The 18,478-nt window shown below is 44.3% G+C and overlaps 1 protein-coding gene across 1 annotated transcript; it reads right to left on the bottom strand.

The window, feature by feature from the left end:
- Window positions 1-6,619: 6,619 nt before the first annotated feature.
- On the bottom strand, window positions 6,620-17,129 carry LOC115775674 (uncharacterized). The gene is made up of 7 exons (XM_030723149.1): window positions 17,078-17,129; window positions 15,177-15,527; window positions 14,948-15,070; window positions 9,419-9,751; window positions 8,922-9,251; window positions 8,338-8,679; window positions 6,620-7,726 (listed from the first exon to the last, which is right to left on the bottom strand). Exons 1-7 carry the CDS (start codon window positions 17,097-17,099, stop codon window positions 7,539-7,541), a joined length of 1,689 nt encoding a protein of 562 aa, XP_030579009.1. The 5' UTR covers window positions 17,100-17,129; the 3' UTR covers window positions 6,620-7,538.
- Between the last annotated feature and the right edge of the window lie 1,349 nt (window positions 17,130-18,478).

Below are 18,478 nucleotides of genomic sequence, written 5' to 3'. Positions count from 1 at the left end.
ACGGAGACGGCGCAGAGAAAGGAGGCAGAAAAGAGGCGGCAGAGCTGGCGTTTTGGAGAGGCTACGTAAACGGCCTCATAGACCTCCGTTACCCAGTGTTTTCCTCGCCAATGTAAGATCACTCCCGAATAAAATGGATGAGTTGAGACTGCTGGTGGCTACAAACAGGACCGTGAAGGACTGCTGCGTTTTGCTCTTCACTGAGACCTGGCTTCATTCATCCATTCCTGATGCAGCCATCGAGCTAGCCGGCAGGACAACGCACCGGCATGACAGAATGCGGACCTCCGGTAAGAGCAGAGGAGGGGGTGTGTGCTTGTATGTAAACAACAGCTGGTGTACAGACAGTATGACTGTGAACAGCCACTGCTCTCCGGACCTGGAGTACATGACTGTTAAATGCAGGCCCATCTATCTGCCCCGTGCAGAGGTGGGAAGTAACGAAGTACAAATACTTCGTTACTGTACTTAAGTAGATTTTTCAGGTATCTGTACTTTACTTAAGTATTTATTTTTCTGACTACTTTTTACTTTTACTCCCTAAATTTTTACACAAGTATCTGTACTTTCTACTTCTTACATTTTCAAACAGACTCGTTACTTTTTAACACGTCAGAGAGAAGTTTGCATTTCCGGTCAGTGCGCCGTCAAACATCAAACGATCTGAGCCTAAACGGAGGAATAATAACACATTAGAGACAATCGTACTGGCGTATCCTCCATCATCGGGGCTTATCTCGTACAAAGGGATTAAATACGCAAACCCATATAATTAATGTCTCATTTATAGCGCCATAATCAGGGGTTACAGCGGGCCGGACCGAGTCCGTAAGTTGTGCTGCAGCACATAAGCAGCTTAGCTAGCGCTACTGAAGAGGAGCGAGCACGAAGGGAGTAACGTGTGGCAGATAAATGCAACGTTTCTAAATGCTCAACAAATATCAGCAAACACACCGTGTGTGCAGTTTGTTACACAGCTAGCTAACAGAAGAGCTGCTGTATTTCAGGGAGAGCAAAGAGAGAGAAGTTCACTCAGAGATGGAGAAAGAGGACAGGAGAGGAAGAAGAGAGGTTAGATTTAAAGGTAAGGACTGGAAAATAAACTGAAGTATGCTGACTTTGTGTTATTCAAAGATTCTATGAAAATACTGCAGTTTAGGTTAGCTTGTTGTACTGTATTTACAGTAAAGCTCTGTGTTGGACTGGAGCACAGTGTCTGTGTTCATGGTCAGAGTTACAGGTTACATCAGTGCAGCAGAGATGAGTCTGAATCAAAGCTGCTGATGCTGAGATTCATTCACTGAATCCAACATTTCTACAGCCTGTATGCTGTCAGTGTAGGGGATGGAGATCAGCACAGATAGCTGTGAAATACTGGGTTACATCTTTGTGAGTTCAGTTCATCCACACAGAGCAGTAAACCTCAGAGCAGCAGCAGCAGGTCAGCTGATCACAGCCTGCACACCAACATCATTTACTGCAGCTCACAATAGAAAGTTGTGATTTTTCTCCCCATGCAGAGCCACTACAGCTGATCTTAGGGTTCTTCCACCTTCTGAATCCCACTGTAACCCCTGAGTATCCTCATGTTTGTGTTTAGGTGGAGGCACAGTCACCCTCTACTATGGAGGACACAGAGAACAGAGCTGTGTTTAAATTCCCTTTCACAGTTTGTGTCCTACATAACAGTTTCAAGCTGAGTGCATTCATTAGGATTAAAATTTAGATTGGAATAACGTTTGTATTCTCATGTAATATTATTTTATATTATTACAATAATATATAATGAGGTTCGGTTAGTTTTACACAAAAATAGCAGGTAGAAACATCCTCCAAAGAACTACTTTTACTTTCTTACTTTGAGTACATTTCAGAGCCTGTACTTTTTTACTTTTACTTAAGTAGAGAAGTTGAACCAGTACTTCGACTTTTACTAAAGTATTTTTTAACATAAGTACTTGTACTTCTACTTAAGTACAGAATGTCAGTACTTTTGCCACCTCTGGCCCCGTGAGTTTACAGCTGTTTTGATCACTGTTGTTTATCTTCCCCCTGATGCTAATGCTAACTCGGCTGTTAGTCTCTTACATGACACGGTTTGCAGTCAACAGAGCAGATATCCTGAGGCTGTACACATCATTGCAGGAGACTTTAACCATGTCGATTTAAAGACTGTTCTACCCAAGTTCCATCAGCATGTTAAATGCCCTACAAGAGGGAACAACACACTGGATAAAGTCTACTCTAACATCAAGCTGGGTTTCAGGGCTGTGCCACTGCCACATCTGGGCCAGTCAGACCATCTGTCCCTGCTTATGATTCCAGCATACACCCCCCTCAGCAAAACTGCTCTTTCTACATCTAAGACTGTTCAGACCTGGCCTGAAGGTGCCTCTCAACAGCTGCAGGACTGCTTTGAAACAACTGACTGGGACGTATTCAAGCACCAGGACCTGGAGCAGTACACCTCGGCTGTTCTGGACTACATCAAGTTCTGCACCGACACTGTAACTGTGGACACGAATATCCGGGTTTTTCCAAATAGAAAGCCATGGATGAATGGAAAGGTGCAGAGCTTACTCAGAGAAAGGAACATCGCCTTCAGAGCTGGTGATGGGGCGCTTTACAGCGCTGCCAGAGCCAACCTGAAGAGGGGCATCAGGGAGGCCAAGGCTGTGTATAAGAGGAGGATTGAGGACTGTTTCCAGAGCCACGACTTCAGGCAGGTGTGGCAAGGGGTTCGGCATATTTTGAACTACAAACCCAGCCTGTTAGTTGATCAGCGTAACATCAATCTGGCAGAGGAGCTGAACAGCTTCTTTGCACGCTTTGAGGTACAGCAATCAGAGACAGCCATCCAACATCCCTCAGCAGGCAGCAGCAGCATCCTCAGGCTGCAAGAGCAAGAGGTGAGGCGTATGCTGGAAACTGTGAACCCCAGGAAAGCTGTGGGGCCCGATGGTGTCTCTGGACGGATACTGAAGGTCTGTGCGGCTCAGCTGGCTGGTATTTTTACCAGCATTTTTAACCAGTCCCTGAGCCAGGCTGCTGTCCCTTCCTGCCTGAAGTCCTCCATTATCGTCCCCATCCCCAAGAAGAACACTATCAGAGGTTTGAATGACTACAGGCCAGTAGCACTCACACCAATTGTTATGAAGTGCTTTGAAAAGCTTGTCCGGGCTCACGTCATCTCCAGTCTCTCTCCCAGACTAGACCCCCACCAGTTTGCCTACAGAGCCAACCGGTCCACAGAGGACGCCATTGCCACGGCTCTCCACTCTGCCTTCTCTCACCTGGAGCAGGGGGGGAACTACGCTCGGCTGCTCTTTGTGGACTTCAGCTCGGCGTTTAACACCATCCTTCCTGGCAGACTGGTGACTAAACTGTCAGATCTGGGGATACCACGCTCCACCTGTCTTTGGATCAAGGACTTCCTGACAGACCGTTCCCAGAGGGTAAGAGTAGGTCCCCACCTCTCTTCAGCCATCAGCTTCAGCACCGGCTCTCCACAGGGCTGTGTGCTGAGTCCCCTACTCTTCACCCTCTACACACATGACTGCACCTCCATACATGCCAGTAACTGCATCATTAAGTTTGCGGATGACACCACTGTGGTGGGGCTCATATCAGGCGGGGATGAGTCAGCATACCGGGACGAGGTGCAGCGGCTGTCAAGGTGGTGCAGTGAGAATAACTTGATCCTGAACACCACTAAGACAAAGGAGATGGTAGTAGACTTTAGGAGGACAACACATGTCATTCAACCTCTGTTCATCGAGGGGGATGAAGTGGAGCTGGTTTCAGATTTTAGGTTCCTGGGAGTACATCTGCAGGATGATTTGACCTGGAGTATCAATACGACCAGCATTGTCAGGAAGGCCCAACAGAGACTGCATTTCCTGAGGGTTCTTAGGAGCAACTATCTGACCCAGAATCTGCTGGTGTCCTTCTACCGTTGCTGTGTAGAGAGCATCCTGACCTACTGTCTGTGCGTGTGGTTCAACAGCTGCACAGCAGCAGACAGGAAAACACTCCAGCGAATCATCAACACGGCTCAAAAGATCATAGGCTGTCCCCTGCCCTCCCTCCAGGAACTGTTCAATGCCCGCTGCCAGAGGAGGGCACAGAACATCCTCCAGGACCCCTCACACCCTGGACACTCCTTGTTTCAGCTACTGCCATCAGGCAGACGTTTCAGGACAATGAAGGCCAGAACAAACAGACTGAGGAACAGCTTTTATGCCAGGGCTATCATTGAACTGAACTCTGTGTGGTTTGGACAGTGATGTGGGGTGGTAGTGCTGACTGTGTGCGTGCGTTGGTGTGTGTATTGGGGCTAGATTCGTCTTAATTTACTATTGTGCACTGTATTTTAGTAATCATTTTTATCACTCATATTTTTATTATTTTATTATTTATTGTCTGAGGCACCTAGAAAGGAATGCATTTTAAATTTCGTTGTGCAACTTCTGTGTACAATGACAATAAAGATTCTGATTCTGATTCTTAACCCTATTCAGGAAACAGGGCAGGATGAGAGGAGGTGGGGGAGCTGTCCTGGTGTAATGTCACTTTATCCACTAATGACTCAGACATTGATGATGTCTGGTTGAAGAATCAAACTGTTTCTAAATCTGACATATGAGAAAAACACTTTGACCGCTTTTGTCATGATCCTGGGTTCTTCTTCTTCCTGCTCTTGTTGGAGACGGTCGCACTATCTCTCTCTCCCTGCCCTCCCCATCTCTCCGCTTGCTGCTTGCTGTGAGAGTGTCTTTTACACACTGTCCGAATAAGAACAAGATTGAAACATGGATCTGGCAAACTGGGCATTCTCCATCATTGATCGAATTTTTTCCACTATGAGATCAGGGACAGGGGAGCCTGCGTGTCCGAGTGGAACAGACCCGGTTGGATACGTCATCGACTCTTGGAGCTCGTGGAGACCGGTGTGCTTCTCAGCCCTTGGAGTGGAAGACGTGGAAGACGCATATATATTCGGCTTTTTGGTAGCGGTATCTTCTCTGTTTGGGCTCGGTGGATACCTGCTTTACTGGCAAATTAAGAAAATCTGGACGGCGGTTCGACATCTGCAGAGGCTGCCGACCCAGGTGGAGGGCTGAGCAGAGCCGTACAAACTCAGACTCAAAGCCTGGTGGACCTGAGCCGCAAGATTAGCGAGCTCGCAGGCGAGAGGGGTTAGATCAGGAGATATAGTTCGGTTCTGCACAGTGAGGACGGCAATCAACGAATTTGGAATATTGGATTTTTGAATGGTTTCCCAGTAAGACTGAAGGCTGTTGGAAAAACAAGCAGCCTGTTCCAAAACAACATTTGTTATCAGGAATTCGGCTCCCCTGCCGGCCTTGGGTTGGCAACCATATCTCTCTCCAGGGCTCTGTGTGCGGCTGCTCTTTCCCCCACTCCGCGTTGTGATTTGTGAAGCTGGGTCTGGTGTATCACGGCCGCTGATGAAATTCCACCACTATCAGCAAACTGTTTTGGCTAGGAGCTGGCATCTGGCTCCACAATGCCCCCACCTCTCGTCTCCGTCTGCATTCCCTCCTGACCTGACCTCACCTACCGCCGCTGTCCTAGCTTTACATGTGCAAATGCTCTGCTAAGGTGGTTTTTTTGGACCCTGGTATAGTGCTCTTTTTGAGCACTGTACCAGATGATTTTTTTTTAACCTAACTTCCCCATGATGTGTTGTTTTCTCCTCCTGCCAAAGGTAGCGCTGCAAGTCGGCTGCATGACCCCAGGACACATATCCCCCCATGTGTGTTGTGTTTTGTGTATTCTTGGATGGTGTTCTGTAACTGCAATTTCCAATGTGTGAACTTGTTCACCCACATGGCAATAAACTTCATTCATTCATTCATTGACCCAGCGTTTTTGGTTGGATGTTAATGAAGTCTGAAAAGCCTTCAGCTGATCCAAAATGCTGCAGCTAGAGTACTGACAGGGACTAGAAAGAGAGAGCAGATTTCTCCCATATTGGCTTCTCTTTAATGGCTCCCTGTTAAATCTAGAATAGAATTTAAAATCCTTCTCCTCACCTACAAGGTCTTGAATAATCAGGCCCCATCTTATCTCAAAGACCTCATAGTACCTTATCACCCCAACAGAGCACTTCACTCTCAGACTGCTGGCTTACTTGTGGTTCCTCGGATACTCAATGACCGTTAAGACACTGAATGCGAAATTCAGAATCTTTCAGATGCAAACTTGTGTAACCTACACACACCTAAATACACTGTGAAAAAATGAAGTCAACATCAAGCGATCGTTGATGTTTCTAAACAAGAGTAGGAAGCAGCAGCAGGGAGCGTTTCATGTTTTGATCCCAGAGTTGTGCATATTTCAGGATGTCTTGTTGGGAGAGTTGGGATCACATCTGAGGAGGGAGAGAAATAAACTCAGTGGCTCGATTGACCCAGATTGGCATCTAGCTGTGTGTCTGAGAAAAAATGCTATTATTTTACTCCTCACTGTATATTCAGTGTATGTGTTCAAGCTTTGAAATATGTTGCCAAATGCAGCACTCTGATTGGTCAGATCTGTTTATTTGCTTCTGAAAATAAGAAAAATTAAACTTGATCTGAAAAAATAAGTGCCACAAATTCGTCCTGTGAAATGATGTGGTTGGTGTGAACGGCTGCATCAAGGACATTTGAGTCCAAAAAAACATTTTTAACACATGAAACATTCACAAGAAATTTAAGCATCCGGTGTGTAAAGGCCTTAAAAGTAGAATGGGAACACAGAAAAGTACCATCAGATTTTGATTGACCATCCATCTGGAAACCATCTTATTGGCAACAGATTGATCAGCATCCCAAACACACTGCCAATGTTGTGAGAGCATTCCTGGATTGGAAACACACAACTGAACACTATATTCATGGATTAGACTCCCCAGAGCCCAGACTTCGGCGTACTGAAGCAGTGCAGGATCATCCTGACAGACAACGGAGCAAAAGGCAGCAAAGATCCAAAGAAGAGCTTGAATGTCCTTTTAGAAGCCTTGAGAACTATTTCTGAAGACTACTGTCTCCACTGTTCAATTACAAGAAACCTGCCCATGCAATTTCAGGCTGTGTTGAAGAATAAATTAATACCAAACACTGACTGTTAAACTCATTAGACCTATACAGATTGCTTTTGCCTCATGTACCGTATTTCCACGTTTGGTTAAGACTTCTGGACAATACTATATGTCTCCTCAGCAGTCATTATCCTCCACATAAAGGTCAGGGCAGTTTGAAACAAGTCACTGGTTGCTCTCTGTGTAAGACTGAGGCAGATGTTTTGACCATGGAGCACATGGTTAGAACATCTGCTCCATGGAGTGATCTAAAAAGCCAGCAGTACTGGAAGACGTCCAGAGGTGCACAACTAGGCGGCTTTAAAGATCAGTCAAGATCAGATCAGATATTTATTGTATTATAGGGACCTTCATATTGAACATTTCACACCAACTTTAACAACTGAACAAAAAGAGAAGGAACAAAGTGGAGGGAGAAAGAGGACATTACTCATTGCACGGTACAATCTTTTGACTTGGGAGCTTGCTGAGGCCTGGGAGCTTGTTGAGACGTTGAAGCTTGTTGAGATGTTGAAGCTTGTTGAGACGTTGAAGCTTGTTGAGATGTTGAAGCTTGTTGAGATGTTGAAGCTTGTTGAGACGTTGAAGCTCGTTGAGACCTGGAAGTTCGTTGTTTTCCTGTGGAAGAGATAAACAAGAATGAGTCTCAGCTCAGAGTCGTTATGAACTTATTTCCGCATCAGTCACATAAACACATCATGAACACATCATGTGACTCTGAACATGTTTTTCCTCTCAGGTGTGTTTTTCTAAAATACTGGAATCAGTGACACTGATGAAAGCTGCCTGGCTTCATGAACATGGCAGAGCTGTGCAGAGATTCTGTCCTAGAGACAAAACTGAGTTCCTACGACTCAGTGCTCATCAATGACATCACTGAGACAAACTGCATTTCCCCACACAAACAACAGGAAACAGATTCAAACAAAGCTGGTAAAAAGATTTCAAAAATATTAAATATTTTGCCATGTTTGTAAATTAGCAGTGATCAGATCTCTAATACTCAGTTTATTTATTTATCTGAAGGAACCATGAGACAAAAATGTGTGCAGTTCAGGTTTGAAACTCAGGTGTGTGTACAGACAGAATTACATCCATACTGTACATACATGATGTCAGTGAGTGTGAGCTGATTGTGTGTTGATGTGTGAGGCTGCACAAACAGCTGCTTTGCTTTGCTGACTCACACATTTATTCTCACACAGCTGCAAACAGCTGGATACACTCACCTCTGACACTGAGAGTCACTACTTTCTGTAGCAGCATGAGTCCATCCTTGTTGCAGACGGTGCAGGTGTAGACTCCACTGTCAGTAAGTTGGAGGTCTTTCAGGGTCAGACTGAGGTCTTTATTTCTCAGTGGGTCTCTCTTCATCTCTGTTCGATCTCCATAAACCTGATCCTGTGAGAGAGGGTGATTCTGGCTGCTGTCAAAGCAGTGAATCATCTTGATTTCAGGATACGTGAGTCTCCACTGAACTTTGACACTGTGAGGAAGCTCGTCTGTGATTTTAAACGGCAGCAGGACAGAATTCTGGCCCTGATCCACCTCCACCATCTCTGTCTGGAGAACTGAGAGCAGAACATGAGGGATACAGTCAGTTACAGACAGACAGACAGGTGTCAGTGAGTGTGATCCTCCATCATCTCCTCTGCTGTGGAACCAGCAGCTCTTCACTCCTGTTTCAGTGTTTCCTCTGACTTGGAGCTGAACTGATTGTGTGTTGATGTGTGAGGCTGCACAAACAGCTGCTTTGCTTTCTGCTGACTCACACATTTATTCTCACACACCCGCAAACAGCTGTTACACTCACCTCTGACACTGAGTGTGACTACTTTCTGTAGCATTATGTGCCCACTGTTACTGTAGACGGTGCAGGTGTAGACTCCAGTGTCAGTGAGGCGGAGGTCCTTCAGGGTCAGACTGAGGTCTTTATTTTTCAGGGCATTGTCGATCATCTCTGTGCGACCTCTGTAACTCCGGTCCTGTAAGTTGGAATGGTTTGGGCCGCTCTGATAGATATGGACCATCATGTTGTGATGTCTCCACTCCACTTTAATGTTCTGAGGAAGATCTTTTGTTTTAAAGGGCAGCACGACAGACTTCTCTCCCCACGTCACTTCCACCATCTCTGCCTGGAGAGCTGAGAGGAGAACAGAGCAGAGCATGAGCTGGACAGACAGACAGACAGACAGACAGACAGACATACAGACAGACAGACAGACAGAGGCTGACACCCTTTTCTCTGACAGACACCCTTTTGTTTTTTTTTTTCATTTAGGATTTGGATAAGTGTGCTGTTGTTCTCACCTGTGATACTGAGTGACACCATTTTTTGTAGCAGGATTTTTCCACCCTTACTGTAGACGGTGCAGGTGTAGCCACCATGGTCACCAGGTTGGGGGGCTTTCAGGGTCAGACTGAGGTCTTTAGCTATCAGTGCATCTTCATTCATCTCTGTGCGATCCTTGTAATCCTGTTCCTGTTTGTCTGGCTGGTTTCTGCCATGCTTATACACGTGGACTTTCTTGCCTTTGTGTGTCCACTCTACTTTGACATCCGTAAATGTGCGATCTTCAGTTATAAAGGGCAGCACAACAGAGTCCTCTCCCTGTGTCACTTCCACCATCTCCAACTCAGGATCTGTGAGGAGAACACAGCAGAGCATGAGGCGTACAGATGAAGCCCTCCTTCTCCTGGGCGTATCTACTTCCCAGCATGACCACACCCCTTTCCCTCAATTGCAGAGTGTCACCAAGAGATGGCGCTTTCTTCACAAACACTTTGACTTCTGTGATTCACAAATGTTTTGTTAACATTTCACGCTGAAGTATTTTCACTGTCTAAAACAAAGCTGAAACCAGTGGAACAAGTTTGGAAAATCTAAAATAGATAAATTTGCAGTTAGTATGACCTTTCACACATTTTCCACTGCAAATCACCAAACATTCTTTTGATACATTTATTTTTGTGAATTTAATACATAGATTTGTTTTTCTTATGTAGCACTGCGCTGAACAATCTAAGCTGTCTCCCTTTTCAGTCTCCTGCTAGAAGCTCCATGAATGCATGTTCAGACTCCGCTTTTATCTATCCGTCCATCCATTTTCTTCCACTTATCCGGGGCCGGGTTGCAGGGGCAGCAGTCTAAGCAGTGTAGCCCAGACCTCCCTTTCCTCAGCCACTTACTCCAGCTCATCTGGCAGGACCCCAAGGCATTCCCAGGCCAGCTGAGAGATATAATCTCTCCAGTGTGTCCTGGGTCTGCCCCGGGGCCTCCTCCCCCTGGGACATGCCCAGAACATAGTATATAAGTTACACATACACTGAATTAATGAACCCTGTAGGCTTTAATGTTACTAGGGTAAAGGTAAGGCCTGTTATATCTGATGCTCACATGTGCTTAAGACCTTGGTGGGATGCAAGAACATCTCTGTTTCACATGACCTTTGCAACTTCATGTTGTTTTTTAGGAAGTCTTATGACAGATACGCTCCAAAAATGTTGAGTTCCGCAGACCTGCCTGTGTTTTTGTAACGTAGATTAGCAGGAGACAAAACCTGGCTAAGTGGGGATGGAATTAAGAGGTGTTTTAACAGAGTTTTATTGCAGGAAGGTTCATCGTTGTGATATTTACCAAGACCATCATAAACCAAGAGGTACCCCGATGAAGTGTATGCCTTAAGCATGTGATTGACCAGAGCCAATAGGCGATTGATTGGGGTTCAAGTTTCATGGGTTGAGACTTTATGTAGATTAGGAGGGGTCAAAGGTAAGTGGGCAGTTATCATCTTTAAGATATAAATGTTGGCCAGCTCTTTGTCTCTCCTGGCTCTCGCTCGCTCTTGCTTTCCTGTCCTCTTTCTCTTCCCGTTTCTGCATCTTTCTCTTTCTCTGTGTGTGTATCTTAACCTTAAAATTGTTACTGTCTGTGTTTTAGTCTTTGTCTGTGTTGTACATAACCAATATGTCTAATAAACAGCCTGCACTGGAACCTGTCCATCCCAATGATTTTTTTTTTAGAAACTTTGGACTAAATTTGGTTTGAATTTTCGGCCAAAAGGAACACGGAGACCCTAAAAATTAGAGACCGACAGTTCCTCCCAGTCACGCCCCTCAAGGACTCACTGTCATTGCCCACATGAGCACTGAAGTGTCCTAGCAAGACGATGGAACCAAGAACATGTGACAAAAGCGGCAGAAGGGCGTGACTCTGCAGTCTCAACATCAAGTTTTCTACCATATTACATGTGTAATACATGAGAAAAGCGAAGTGATTTCCATGGCTGTGAATTAGGTTGGGCTCTAAGGCTGAACTTGCTGCTTTGTATCAGTTCATATCACAGATAAAAGGACACAAAGTGCGTACTTGTCGTCTTGCTCTAATCGCTGTCGGTGTTTACCTCTGTGCTGCACACAGATGCTGCAGTAGTTTGGTTTGGACTGTAAAACGTGTTTGCAGCACAACAAAGGGGAGCGTGTTCTCCCACGTTTGTGCGCTTCGGCTTCCGTGTCCAGACGAGGACCCGCCCACACTCATACGTAAAGGGGCAGTTCACAGAAGCGCGGTGGAAACGCGGGCCTTTTCCTAAGCTTTTCGCCGGTTCTTTTGGGAACAGCACGGGCACTGGAACCCCGGCGGTGCAAAGGTGGCTTTGGTGGAAAAAATGCTGAACGGTTCAAATACTAGCACAGGTGTTGATTCTCGTTTCCCCATCAGATACTGTTTCCCCAGCATCTCCTCGGTGCTCCGTGCAGCCCACGCAGCAAAAAACATGCGTGCTTGAACCACAAGAGAACTACAGACACCGTGAAAGCTCGAAAAACGTGTTTCGGCGAAGTTGTCCCTTTTTTTTTGTAACTGCCCAAAACTGGGGCCAAAACTAGGGGAAAGCATCCTGATGGCCCAATAAGTGCCATCAGATACAGTTCCCCCTGTGTTTGACCTTTCACGGTGTCCGTAGTTCTCTTGCAGCACAAGCACGGCGCGATGGTTACGAGCACAGAACAAACACGCACGTTTTTGCCGCATGTGCGGCGAGGAGACGCTACGGAAACAGTATCTGATGGGGAAACGCGAATCGACCTAACACCGGCACCGGAACCCTGTTGGTGCAAAAGAGGGTAGAGATTAGGGGTTGCACGACTTTAGATTTTTTAAGGTCTAAGTCAACATGATAAAAGTCGAGTCGACAGCGACTAGTCGCTATGACGTCATACAAACTTGAGACACGATGCTTTGCAGTAACTTACAGGCTTTATTACCCATATTCACAGATAAAACATTTGTTGTGCGAAATTCTGTTCCCCGTGTCGGGAGAGCGCAGCCAGAGAGGCGGATCTGACAGTCTTCACGGCACTTCTGATCAATTTCTCGGTAAAGTCTTTTACCGTGTTAATTCCTCTCATCAAGAACAACAACTCCTGTGAATATGAAAACATTTGTTCTTTATTTGCCAAAGTTACACAGAGGGAACCAAATATTTCAGCCATCCAAAATATTTGGTTCCCCTCCATGATATGGGAACAAATTAATTTACCAGCAAGTCCTTTACTGTGTCATTTTACCGAGAAATCAATCAGAAGCGCCGTGAAGACAGTCCGATCTGCCTCTCTGCCTGCAGTTCATACTCCCAACACAGGGGGAACAGATTTTCATGGGGAAACAGAATTTCGCACAACACCAGAACAGCTAAATACCTTCTGCTGAGTTTTGCCAATCAGGGAAATCTGTCCTGATTGCTGGCCCACCACTCCAGCGGGTTCGCCATGGTGGGAATCTGCGGTAACAAAAAAAAAAAAAAGAAAATCACAGACCTCTTCTGCAGCAGTGGAGAAGTGTGCTGCTGATCTCCTGTCACTCTGGTAATGTGGCCCAAAAAGGTGCTCAAAATCCTTCCAAGTCACTGTGCATCACGGTCGTACTTTTGTTGTACTTCAGCACAGCTTTGCAGATTTGGCATGTAGTGGTAGTTGAACCAGAAGAGTCATCTTTAGTAAAAAACTTCCACACTGTTGATTTTCTAGCTGTTTGCGAAGACTCGGCCTGCTCCTCGTCCTCGCCTTCCATCTGTTTGGAATCCATTTTGTCGCCAGCAGTCACGTGACTGCAACTAGTCGATGTGAAATTTAAAAACTCGCAAGATTTCCTAGAATCGACTACTCGGCAAGTCGACTAGTTCATGCAACCCCTAGTAGAGATGGGGGGTGGGCGGAGTTTCTTGTCTGCAGGAAGTGTTTTATTTCACACCTGATCACTGAGAGGTGAAAAAGTTTCTCTGTGATGAAAATCATGCAGGGCAGCAGATCAACAAGCTCTAAAATGGGAAAAATGTGGTCAGGTAAAGGAAATACAAACTGGACTGTTTTTACTCTTATAAATACTTTCTGTTGTTTCCTTCAAAGAGGGCTCACTGAATCACTGTCTTAATGGGCATACTTAAACCGTATGCCTATTACAACATAGAGATGCTGCCTCTTAAAATTGCCGTACCCAGCCGGTGAGCCGCGGTCCACGGTGGGGGTGGGAGAGAGGGAGACTTCCCTCCACAGAAGAATCCTCTGTAATGCTAATGATAGTCTGGGCTCTCTTACTGTCTGCAAAGGTAGTTTCTGCCCTTAAAATCACTGTAGATTTACCAGAGATACGCAGTATTCATTTATTTTATCCAAAGGTGCGGACACTTTGTTTTTTGAGCGCCGCTTTCAGAGCACGCAATTTTAATTTCCCTCCCCTAAAGTAGCTTTTCACTGAGTCTTCACCCTAAATGTTTGAACAGAGCTCCACATGTTTCCGCCATATTTCTTTAGAGCAGAGTACACATGTACACACAGCATTATTGTGCAATCCCGCTCGTATAAATTATTGCGGAGTTCTGTCAGTGAACAGTGCGTTCACTGACAGAACTCAGCAATAATCAATTCATGTTTACATTTGTGGTGTCTGATTTACTGTGTGTTTTTAACTCCATGTATGGTTTTCTTTAGGAGATCTGTATTATAGCTGAGGCTCTTGTCCTTAAAGTTCTCTTCTTTCCTTTGACCAAATAAGGAAATGTATGCATACCAGAGGCTCCCTGAGTTCTCTGCTGGTTCAAGCCCGTCTACAGGTGACATCACATGAATGACGTTAGCAGTTATGTAAGACAGGAACTGACTTTCTGACAAGAACTCTACATTCACGCGGCATCAATATCAAAACACAACATATTTAGAATTTACTTTTTGTTTACAAACATTATCAGTGGGTTTAATAATCATTTCATGGTGTCATGTTCATTAATCAGCTTGTTCTGTGTGTACATCCTCTACTTTACTGGCAGCAAGCAAATATTTATATCAGTGTTTTACAGAAAGGTTCAACATTATGATTCTGTTAGAATCATAGAACCTCTGAGCAAATATAACATGTATGAATATACATGTATGAATTAGACGGGTAGCTTTGCTATAATATTGTTAACAAACAACCAAACAGTAATATTATCCAGCTGTTATATTAAATTTAAAAAGAGACCTTTCATGTGCTCTGACTTGCTTTGACCAACCACATATCCCACATGGTGACACGAGCCTTCAGAGTTTACCCACAATGCTCCTCTTTAACTTTTCTTCAGTAAACTATCAGAAAACAAATCAAACATCCAGGTTACCAATGCTTTTTTTTATGATTTCATCTTTAGCCTGTAACTCTAAGAGTGGATGTAAAGTCAATTTGGTTGCAATTTTTAACAGAACATAATGTTTTCTGCAGCCCTGAAAATTGGAAAATTAAAGCACCAATTTTTTTGATGCACTTTACTAAATTCCAGAGGAGTCTGAAACTCCTGGGTCACATACCTTCTCTGCTCGTCTGCCTTTTACATTGAAGATATATGACAGCCAGGACAACCACAAGAACCACAGGAACCAGGACAGCAGGTAGAACTGTCGACAAGATTGAAGGTGGTGGAGTTGGAGGTTCTGTAATCCAAAGAAACCAAACAGCCTGAACATCATCCAACAGGATTTGATGAACTCAAAGTGTTTCCTACTACTGTGGCCTCCAGCCTCTGTGTACCACACTAACCTGCCACCTTCAGCTGCAGATGGCTCTTGTTTTGATCTTCTCCATCTTTGCGGGTGGTGCAGGTGTAGGTTCCACTGTCAGAGCCTGTAGGGTTCCTCAGAGTGAGGCTGAGGTCTCCACTCTGCAGAGCGTCAGCTCTCATTGATGTTCGGTTGGTGTAACGAGGGTTCTGATAAGTATAATCATCTCCGCTCTGCAGACGCACGTGGACTGTTGAGATGCTGAGCTCCTCACGGTCCCACACTGCTGCTGTGGACTCATTGGAAACATTCTGTGGTACCTGACAGGGCAGCAGGACAGACTCCGCCCCCTCATACACCTCCACCTCCACCCCTGAGGCCTGCTGGGAAGCTGAGGAGAGAAAGCAGGTGAGTGTTTGTATTCAGTAATGAGGACAACAACAGCAGGTAGAACTTCAGGGTTTATCTACAGAGGTAAAGATGAGTTTGGTACACAGGTGATCAATCCAGCAAGTTCCATCTCAAATCAGTGTGAGCCTTCAGCTCTACTGTCTCTGATTTCTATGAACATTTTATGCTGCAAAGATTTGTGTTTTTGACAAATGTTCCTTCAACCTACTTTCAGGCCTTTTGTTCACAGATTGAAATCTGAAGGAATGCTTGAATGAAAATCTCATAAACTATAGAAAAGCCTTTCATTTTTTTGTTACCATCAAAATGAATCAGGATCTGTAATTTGGGACAGATGCATTAAAATGGTATTGGCTACTTAAAATATGAAAATAAATAAATCCAGCACTGCAAAGTCTCATTTTTGAGCACAAAGTAAAAAACAACTTCACCACAACTACTGGTTATTTCTGAACAGTATATAGTTGAATTTCACAAAATTGGTACAGAAAGCATGTAGATTTTTTTTTTTTTTTTACATGAAATTCTTTGTCACGGTGAAGAAAAAGCTCTTTTTATTCTAATTTTATGCTGGATTGACTGTACCACCAAAGCAAAAGTAGCAGTTGATTCTCCAAATAGAGCAAAACACTCAAGTTTTCCACATGGTACTTTAGGTATAACTCAGAAAATATGTGCATATTTTTAATCTTCAAAATAATCTTCAAATTATCAACTTTTAAAACATTTTTAGAAGAGACAATGGCTGCAAAGTTTTTACACCCAAGTATTAAAATTATTTCTATTTAAATCTATTTTAATTTCTCCCCTTATTAGAAGGAATATTTGGTTAATTGTTGATCACAGTTTGATTAGATCTTTTTCACGCAGTACCATGTACCTACATATGATTGTATATAGGTATCATAATGCATTTGTCTTATCTCATAATTATCTAATATTAGCCAAATGTTGCATTAACCATTTAAAGCTTGTCTTTTCACAAATAAACTTTCAGCATGAACATGGCGCCATATGCTTGCAACAACCTGGTTATAATATTCTTGGAAATATGTAAAAATGCCTGTATAGTGTTGCTTATATTGTGTATCACTTTAGTTTGAATAAAATATGCAAACTATCAAAAAAGGTGCTAAATTATCTTATCTAAATCTGTGAAAATACAGAAAGCTTAATTTACGAGGTGTACCTAAAGGCACCATGGCTTGAACCGCAAATACTGATTCAGATTTTTTTTTAAAGCGCAGATGGTGTGACTGCGGTCTTTAAAGCAGTGTTTCTCACTCTGTGGGGGTCATGACAGACGAACGACCTGTGAGAAAAATCATGCGGAACAAATTCTGAAGAAGGAAACGTTCGCAGGTGTGTCAGCACAGCACCCGACCGGAGAAATGACGGGAAAAGTTTGAAAACCACCGCATAAGAGAGTAACCAGCTGTTACAGATGTGTGTGTGTGTGTGTGTGCGCGCATGTGTGTGTGTGTGCGCATGTGTGTGTGCATTCGTGGAGCAGAGGAGCAGTTTTCTTACCGAGTAAGAGGAGCAGCAGCATCTGCAGCCCGCACTAAAAGGTCCTGTTTAATCTGATCAACTTAACAAAGGAACCGCCAGACCTGCGCAGGTAGACCGAAACTGCAGTTTACTTTCACTTTCTTTGGGGGTGGGGTCGGGTGGCCTGCGTGTGCTTTTTGGCCAAAATCTGTTTTCTATTCTTTGCAAATTCATGTTTTGTTTTCAAAGGAAAAAAAAAATACAAATCATTGACATTTTATGGTTTTGGAGAATGAAATGAAAATAAAAGAAATCCGTTTTTCTCTGTGCTCTGTCACAGAGGAGAGGAGCAAACTGCGTTCCCAATACGCGCTTATCGCAAAAAATGAAAAACGTGAATAAAAACATTTCTCTCAAGAATAAACTGTAGTGCCCAGCAGCAGCTGCAGCAGACTAACATCAGCTCCATGTGGTTTATAGCATCACAGAAACATTAGAAACAAGAACAAACCTAACTCTGAACGAATCAAAAATCAAATACAGCTTTTTATATTTGTATGCGTCACACAGGTGTGGACTCAGTAACACATCCTCCCGCTCACAGAGTTCCTGTCTGTTAACTTAACATCGTTCCTTTTAGCTGAATTGGGTCCATTATGATTATTGCTGCGTGGCTGCGATGCTGGTTCTGTGGGAGCTGCTCACAGAGGTAGCTTGTTACATACTAATTAGATTTCTGCGCTGGTTCAAGAATCAAGAATCAAGAATCAAGAATGCCTTTATTAGTCCCACAAATGGGGAAATTGCAGTTAACAGAACATCCATCCAAACAAGCATAAACATAACACAGACAGGGGGGACAGATGTCTGAGGTCATGCAACCGTTTCTCAACGGCGCTACCTTTAGCAGAGAGACAGAAAGAGATACATTGGGATAGTTAGGTTCAAAAAATCATCTCATACTGTGTTCATAAAGAACACCTTACGAGGTTCCAAAAAACACCTCAGCAAAAAGCATATTGCACATATAAAGCCGGGATAGCAGTATGGTGGGTAGGGTCAGGGTCAGGAGGGGATGCAGACGGAGACGAGAGGGTGGGGGCATTGTGGAGCCCAGATGCCAGCTCCCAGCCAAACAGTTCGCTGATAGTGATGGAAGTTCATCAGCGGCCTTGGTACACCAGATCCAGCTTCACAAATCACAGAGAGGGCTGAGGGGGAGGGCGGCCGTTACGCATAGTTCTGGAGAGATATGATTGCCAGCCAAGGCCGGCTAGGGAGCCGAATTCTGATAATGCAGATGTTGTTTTGGAACAGGCTGCTTGTTTTTTCAACAGCCTTCAGTCTCACTGGGAAACCATTCAATAAATCCAATAATCCAAATTCATTAGTTACCGTCCTCACTGTGCAGAACCGTACCTTATCTCCAGATCGAACCCC

This window comes from Archocentrus centrarchus, unplaced genomic scaffold, assembly GCF_007364275.1.
Source record: "Archocentrus centrarchus isolate MPI-CPG fArcCen1 unplaced genomic scaffold, fArcCen1 scaffold_24_ctg1, whole genome shotgun sequence".
Classification (NCBI taxonomy): domain Eukaryota; kingdom Metazoa; phylum Chordata; class Actinopteri; order Cichliformes; family Cichlidae; genus Archocentrus; species Archocentrus centrarchus.
This window is presented reverse-complemented; position numbering and strand designations above follow the sequence as displayed.

What these genes read in the sequence shown, in the direction of transcription:
- LOC115775674 (XM_030723149.1), bottom strand. Translation starts at nt 17,099, where the DNA reads ATGCTGCTGCTCCTCTTACTCG. An exon ending in GGTGTCACTCAGTATCACAG is followed by an intron (nt 9,252 to 9,418) that starts GTGAGAACAACA and finishes TTCTCCTCTCAG; the next exon opens with CTCTCCAGGCAGAGATGGTG. An exon ending in AGTCACACTCAGTGTCAGAG is followed by an intron (nt 8,680 to 8,921) that starts GTGAGTGTAACA and finishes TTCTGCTCTCAG; the next exon opens with TTCTCCAGACAGAGATGGTG.